Source organism: Lactuca sativa, chromosome 5 (assembly GCF_002870075.4).
Source record: "Lactuca sativa cultivar Salinas chromosome 5, Lsat_Salinas_v11, whole genome shotgun sequence".
In the NCBI taxonomy this organism is placed as follows: Eukaryota; Viridiplantae; Streptophyta; class Magnoliopsida; order Asterales; family Asteraceae; genus Lactuca; species Lactuca sativa.
In genome coordinates, this window is record NC_056627.2 from 260623547 (window position 1) to 260631396 (window position 7850).

The window sequence follows — 7850 nt, forward strand, 5'->3', positions numbered from 1 at the left end:
TATGGATCTGAGTTGGTGAATGGTATACCATCATATGAGTATTGGGAAATACCAAATGAAACGGTGGTCCTGTTACCTCCCTCAATGCAGTAGTTATTCATGTAGCACATTTATGTTTTATGTAGTATTATGTATTAGTTTTTTATGTACTCCGTTTTTATTTTACTGTTGTGTTACGTATTAGTTATCCATGTACCCAGTTTATTTTTTATGTCGTATTATGTGTTAGTTATTTATGTACCCCAGTTTTATTTTATTGCTTTCTAAATATTGGCTATTGAGGAAACAATATACATTAAAAGAAATGGACGTTTATTAAATAGTAACGACTAGACACATACAACAACAAGCAACTTAAATAACGAAAAACAATTAACTTAACCAACATGCATATTAAAAATAAGGGACATTTTTTAAAACATTCCATGCATCTAAGTGGGTAAACTCGCTACCATCGTATTGAAAGCGGTATAGTTCCAAAGCCACCTGCCGTAGAATGTCTTCATCCGTAGTTGCATGTTCGTTATCCAACTCGTTATAAATACGTTGAAATTGTTTCACCTTCATTTTCATATCCAGAAACTTCGCTTTGACATCTCTTCTTCTTCGATATTGAGTGCGGTTCATTAAATGGTGAAACAAATGACAGACACGAGACCAAAATGATCCAGCACGAACTTGTGGGGGACCCGGTGGAAAATCCACCTCTACAGTTGTAATCCAAGCTTGAACCAAAGCGACCTCCTCTGCGTTCCTCCATATACGTGGTGAGTCCATAATTGCAAGGAGGGAAGTAATAGAATACAATTACAACGGATATTGAAATCTATTTATAACGACTCCTTACTTTCCTGGTGCAATGACTTGTCAACTCAAACAACAATGTATTGTGTTGTCATTCAACCGGGGATGAATTGTCAACTCGAACAGTGATCTGTTGTGTTATAAGTATAGTACACTGCATTCGTCAGTTAATTTTGACTATGAATTGCAGACATATTAGAAGTTTGGACTGCGATTTTGTGTAGAAACTACTATAAATTGACCCTAAGTTACATGCAAAACGTTATTAAATTAACCAATATAGTTGTTCAAATATTGTTTTTTAGATTCTACCCTCTTTGTTTCAATCCAAATGACTTCTATATCATGGAGCAATGAAGAGTTCTTGGTTCTTACACATACTTATATTCATGTGTACGAGACAAGCAAGTTGAATGATCCAATGTTTTGGAGCCGTTTAACAAATATTTTCAATGCTGAAAACCGAATGGCTACAAGAAACGATCGTGACGAACTAGACATCTTAGCAAGATGGTATGAAATGAAAACCGAAGTTCTATTATTCAACGATCTTTATACCAAAATTGACGACACCCGTTTAAATGCTACTGAGGATGTCATCTTGCTGTTATAATCAAAATATTACAATACATAATAAATCTGCAAACTATATTTTATAATATAAAGGCTTCATTCATTGTTATAATCAACAAACTTAACTAAAATATGAAAGCATAGCAATGTCTTGTAAGAGTTAATAAAAATATTACAATACATAATAAGCTAACAACTCGTCATTACTCTTAATTTCAAGGTTGTTTTATATCAAAATCAGCGTTATGGGTTTGTGAGCAACCCGCTGAACCACCAATATTATATGTCATTTCTGCAGTAGAAATTATGTGACCTGCTCTGCTACCAGACGCCCTTCCAGTACAATTATTTCTCGTGTGTCCTAGTTGACCACATGTAGAACACTCTTTTATAATTGGACCCTCGCCTTGGGATGGAATGCGGTCTGTGTTTCTTGGCCTGCCTGGCTGACGTTTATCCATTATAGGTGGCTTAACAATCATCAAATCATCGGGGATCTCCCATTCGGATGGCTTCGGCAGAGGGTTTATTGATTCCTCATATGTTTTCCTCAGTGTTTCGGTAAGGTAAGCATTTAATGCAAACCTCGAGCAGTCTTGGTAATTGTTCACTGTTAAACATCTTATGACATGACCACAAGGTATCCCATCAAGTTGCCAATGCCTACATGTACATGTCATATGTTGAAAATCAACAATCACATTTTGTGCCCCCTTTTTGACCTCGCATTTCGTATTTGAGATCATGCGAACAACCCATTTGGTAAAAGTTTTCTTGTTTTCTTTTATAACTTCATCCGCCCAAGGGGTAAGTGTTGTTGTTGCTTCCGCTAAAAAAACAGCCAAAATGAAGAAGTTAAAATCAATAACATCGAAACTAATAAAACATTAATATTACAAATTTACGTAATACCTGCAAAGTTACGTCTTTGAAACCACCATTGTTGCATTGTAGCACGAAAAAAATCAATCAACATAAGTATTGGCACCTTACGTGCGTGTCTAGATAATGCATTTATAGACTCCGCACTGTTGGACGACATAAGATTGTATCGGTTCCCTTTAAAATGTGCCCTTGACCAGGTTTCTGGAGTTATACTTTTTAAGTACTCCCATATTGGTTCTTTTGTCTTTTTCATAACATCCATGGCAACATCAAAAGCATCAACTGTGTACGCCCTACACGCCTCCCAAAAAATTCCTTTAACCGTCTTACTCTTGCCGAATCTAGATACTATGTTGAAATACAAATGGACACCACATATTCCATGATGAGCGTGAGGAAAAATGTTGGCAACGGATGTTGCTATAGATGGAGACCTATCAGATATAATTGTAAGCTCCTGCATATTTCCTATGCAATCACGTAGTTTTTGAAAAAACCATGTCCAAGAATCAGTACACTCATTTTTGCATATACCATATGCAACCGGTAATATTTGATTTTGTCCGTCCTTAGTAACTGCAAGTAGCATGGTACCTTTGAACTCGCCCTTTAGGTGAGCTCCATCTACTACTAGGGTCGGCTTACAAAAATTGACAAAAGCTCGTACCTACAATACATTGTATATCTATTCAAATACACCAAAATAAATATTAAAAAAAAATTAGGACATGATAATACTAACCGAGCAACCGAGTGCGACGTACAAAAACTCAAACCGATCATCAACATCTGTTTTAATATGTGTGACAGTACCCGGATTATGTTTGGCCAAGTTGTGACAATACGCCGGAAGTTTGGTAAAAGAATCCTCTTTCTTACCCCTTAACGACAACAATGCATATTGCTTCGCACGCCATGCCTGATGGTATGAGATATTGATATTCAATTGAGCATTCATATCATTAACAATTTCTTTTCCCCGATAAACTTTACTATAGTCTTCAGCCAAAACATCAGCAACATATTCACCCGAAACATATTTGTTTGCTTGTCGATGATTAGGTTGCAACAATGTTGAAGAACATGTGTGTACATCAACAAATTTATTCACTTGGAAAAGTCCATCAGTATTTTTAATTGCTTTTGCTCTTAGTAACCAAGAACAATTTTTCGAAACACACAGAGCTTCATATCTTGATTTGGTGGATCTACTTGTCCTCGTCTGGAAACCTTCTCGAAGACATTTTTTTACCAATACACCGCTTTAAAAGTTCTTTGTTTTTAAATATACTCTCACATTGAATCTTTTGAAGATTAATGTCTACCATCTGTGTTGGGATATCTTTATTATTATCAACTGGCCATGCTGGTACAGGGGGCATACCGTGAAAAAGGTTATCGGGATACTTAGCTTTAACTTCACCACCCAACTCATCTCTATCGGAATTACTTTGTAGCTCGGTTATATCTAAACATACATCACCAACATCAACATAATGCCCGTAAACATGATTTTTTTCATTTTTTTGAGTTAAATTTTTTTTCTTTTTAGTTTTATCTACCACACGCCTATTCATAAGTTTAACTTCTTGTTCGGCAACATCATCACAACGACCACCCACATGATTAATATATGTATCAACATCATCATCACCAACAGACTTGTAATTCTCGGGATCCACATAGTGAATAGGTGAATAACTAACATTAACATTTTCAGCAACACTGTGAAACTGAGGTACACTAGGAGTATTGAAAGTACCTATCGGATCGTTGCTCCCTTTAAAACTGCATAAATTACCAACAACTTGGTTTCCAATTTCACCGCCCCCATTAACCTCCTCAACTTCATCAACCACCACAAACACTTTCACAGCCCTTCCTCCACTACATTTGATTACGTTTATCAACATTCTAACATCCACGTCTTCAACTATAGCTATATAATAATTTAATTCAGGATGGTGGAAACGAAGATTAATTCTATATTTGTCTAACAAACCAATTTTGCTTCTTACCAAAGATACAAAATCACTATAACTAATATACTCAGAAAATATCAAAGCAAGTTCAGAAATACCTCCCTGTGGACATATGTATTCCAGATTAGTTCCATTAACTTGCCATCTCCCACCGGTTACAAGACAAACCAAATATTCAATCATTTTTTGAGCAAATTGTAGAGAGTATTTCACAAACAAATAACAACCAAAATGATATTTTTTCTACAAAAGTTTTTATATAGCAAAGCCCATTTCGTAGTCAAACCAATTCATTTCATAGTCAAACTTAAAAAAAAAAATAAAAAAATAAAAATAAAAATAAAAATAATTGCATCATTTCGCAGATAGGCTCAGAGGATTTCGCAGATGGACCTATTCCATCTGCGAAATTACCCCTATTTATACAGAAAAAATTTAAAAAAAAAAAAAAAAAATTCTCATCTGCGAAAGTACAAGTACCTAAAGCACAACTGTGCTTTAGGTAGTTGTACTTTCGCAGATGAGAAGCCCATTTCGCAGATGAGACCTTCTCATCTGCGAAATGGGTGGCTATTTTTGTAATCTTGATTTTTTTTGGCTATTTTTGTAATGCAATTAGTGTAATTGGCTATTTTTGTCATTTTCTCATTTTTTTTTTCTTTGGAGGCTCAAGCTCATAATTTCCTTGATTTGTATTTTATACAATGCTCACATTACTATAATATCCTCAATCAAGAGAAAAGAAAGGCAACCTGCCCTCAACAAGTTTAAAGAGCTTAGACATTGTATCAAGGGTGGCACATTGCCGTGAATAATCCAGGAACATGCCATCAAAACTCGCTACATAAACCCCAAATGAAAAGAACTCATCACCCTCTTAGCTCAAAAAGTTAGTAATCAATGAAGAATCACATAGTTCTTATCTATAAAGAATAGATGGAGTAATTTACAACTAGAGATGACAATTCTTTGAAATATTCAAGTAAACTTTTTAGTCTAACAAATTACAAAAAGACCCAACAATCAGAACATATGATCCACAATCAATAACTTTATTCCAAAATAATCCCAGCAATTAGAAAGTGCAATTCCATTTGATAGATTGACAGTCGATTTTTTCAGAACAAAGAAAACTAAAAGATGTGAACAGTACCTGTAAACAAATTAAGCAAACATAAAGTGTGATGTTAAGCAGTTCAGAAAGGAAGAACGAGAATGAGAAATGAATTCCACCTTCTGGACGAGAAGCGAACATCATCAGACGGAGAAGCAGACCTGCGGACCTGCAATTGGTCTTTTCAACAGCAATATTTGATTAATGTGAAGCTGATTGCAGTTGGTGTGATTGATATTCTTCTTAAATGTTAATCCTGTAAATAAATTGGGCGAGAGAGCAACGAGAGCTGCATGCGGAGTAGAAGTAACAAATGATTTTCGATACAGCAATGATTTCGGATACAAAACACAAGAAAGAGGTCAGAATATACCTTATCGAACAGAGATGTAGAGAGAAACGAGAACTGCGGGCGGAAGCGCCAACCTGCTGTGCGTCTGGTACTTTACTCAGTTACCGACAATTGCTTTCATTGAAGTATGAACAAGAACAGCAGAGAAATGAGAATGGAACGATTAGGGTTAGGTCGTCGATTCTTGACTTCTTCTCACGCCTAGACTCTTGGAATGAAAATGCCCAAATTGGCAGACTCCAATCGAAGACTTCACAATTGGGCTTCACAGTTCACAAAACTAAGTAACAAACTAACTGGGTTGTGTAATTAAATGGGTTATGGGTTTTAAATTTTATTATGTATATATATATATAAATTAATATAAATATCATAATTACATATGTATAAAAATTAATTAATATATATTACAAACCTACGGTCCGGTCCGGTTTTTATACGGTTTGAAAAATTAGAAACCGTAAGCCAAATCGTTCATTACGGTTTGAAAAATTAGAAACCGCAAGCCAAACCATTGACCGATTTGACAGGTTTCACGGTTTCAAACTGTACCGTGAACACCCCTACCACTAGCTACATCTAGATAGATAGATAGATAGATATATATATATATATATATATATATATATATATATATATATATATATATATATAGAGAGAGAGAGAGAGAGAGAGAGAGACGTAAAGGTGATTCACACACAGTCACAACAATGGGGCTCTCCTATGTTCATTATTATTTTTTCTTTTATACAAATAACTGGAGACCGAGAGGTAGTGGACTTGAAAATGGGAAGAGGGGAAGTAGATTTGTGATCTTTTCTTTTCTTTTCTATCTTGCTATGTTAGCATTTACCTTTCTCATGTTTTTCGATTTCATGTGCATTGTTTCTTTCATGGGGGTTCTGTTCTATTGGGGTTGTTGGGGGTATTCTAAATTTGTCAAGTATAAATTTTAAAGAAGAAAACCTGTGCATTTGGCTGCAAGTCAAATATGACTACAATGTGTTCATTTAAATGAACAAAAATATGTGAAAAGAAGAAGAAAAAAGTAATATTAAATACTCCGTTGTGGGATTTATGTGAAACTGTAACATCCCAAAAATCGAGACCAAAAATTTTTGTTTTAATTATATTGCTTATAAAATTCGTTGGAGGAAAACATTACTGAGATCATATTAAATCATAAACCATAGTTACATGTCTCAAAGACCATATCGTCAAATAGTAATAATGTCAGAGTACAATCCCAGAAATCTCAAATGCGGAATCATGTGTGTGCGATGCGCTAGTACCCTGCCGGCTCCTTCCCCTTAGACGAAGAGATACCTAAAACCAAAACTGAAAACCGTAAGCACAAAGCTTAGTGAGTTCCCCCATCATACCACATACCATACAATCATACATACTGCCGGGCAATTCTAGGGTGCCCGACCTACCCATGTCAAGCCAATCTGGGGGTGCTGACCTATCTGTATCAAGCCGTTTTGGGGTGCTGACCTACCCGTGTCAGGCCATTCTAGGGTGTCTGCCTACCCTTCGGTCTATCCCAACCAGCCATAGGGGACTGTCTCACCCCTACCACTATCACATAATATCATATCATAATCATGCTGTCAGACATATCTAGGGCGTCCGACCTACCCTTCATCCCTAACGACCGAATCGGGGGACTATTTCCCTCCTACTACCACTATCACACATAACATATCATACTGGCATATATAACACATCAGGTAGGAGCAAACCTAGACAATTAACACAAGGACAATCATCTAAAGACATTCCCTGCTAGTGGGCCGACTTTGTGATCATATACCCACCTCTACTGGAAGGTAACTCACCTTGATGTTGTGTAGTGTCTGGACTATCCTCGGTATGGAAATCAACTCTTCTCGACTCCACAATCCCTACACAACATTCTTTCTACATTACCATTTCATACTCGTAACCCTTACAAGGGTCAACTCAAGTCCAAGGCAAAGTCAAGGAATCCTTGGTCAAAGTCAAATTTGGTTGACTAGACTCGCCGAGTTGGTCCATCAACTCGTCGACGTCCAAAAATTGCTACAACCTCGTCCCTACTCGTCGAGTCTAGCAAGAGCTCAACGAGTTCGCCTTCAACAAAACAAGGGGACCTTCT

The 7850-nt window shown here is 36.3% G+C and overlaps 1 protein-coding gene across 1 annotated transcript; it reads right to left on the reverse strand.

Annotated features, from left to right (window-relative positions):
• Positions 1-1471: 1471 nt before the first annotated feature.
• Positions 1472-5992, reverse strand: LOC111878415 (uncharacterized). The gene is made up of 5 exons (XM_052771610.1): positions 5732-5992; positions 5478-5647; positions 3005-5397; positions 2290-2929; positions 1472-2206 (listed from the first exon to the last, which is right to left on the reverse strand). Exons 3-5 carry the CDS (start codon positions 3218-3220, stop codon positions 1593-1595), a joined length of 1470 nt encoding a protein of 489 aa, XP_052627570.1. The 5' UTR covers positions 3221-5397; positions 5478-5647; positions 5732-5992; the 3' UTR covers positions 1472-1592.
• Positions 5993-7850: the final 1858 nt, after the last annotated feature.

Coding starts and splice junctions, on each gene's coding strand:
- LOC111878415 (XM_052771610.1), bottom strand. CDS start 3,220: ATGAATGCTCAATTGAATATCAATATCTCATACCATCAGGCATGGCGT. Junction 2,930..3,004: donor ACGTCGCACTCGGTTGCTCG/GTTAGTATTATC, acceptor AATGTATTGTAG/GTACGAGCTTTTGTCAATTT. Junction 2,207..2,289: donor TCAAAGACGTAACTTTGCAG/GTATTACGTAAA, acceptor CTGTTTTTTTAG/CGGAAGCAACAACAACACTT.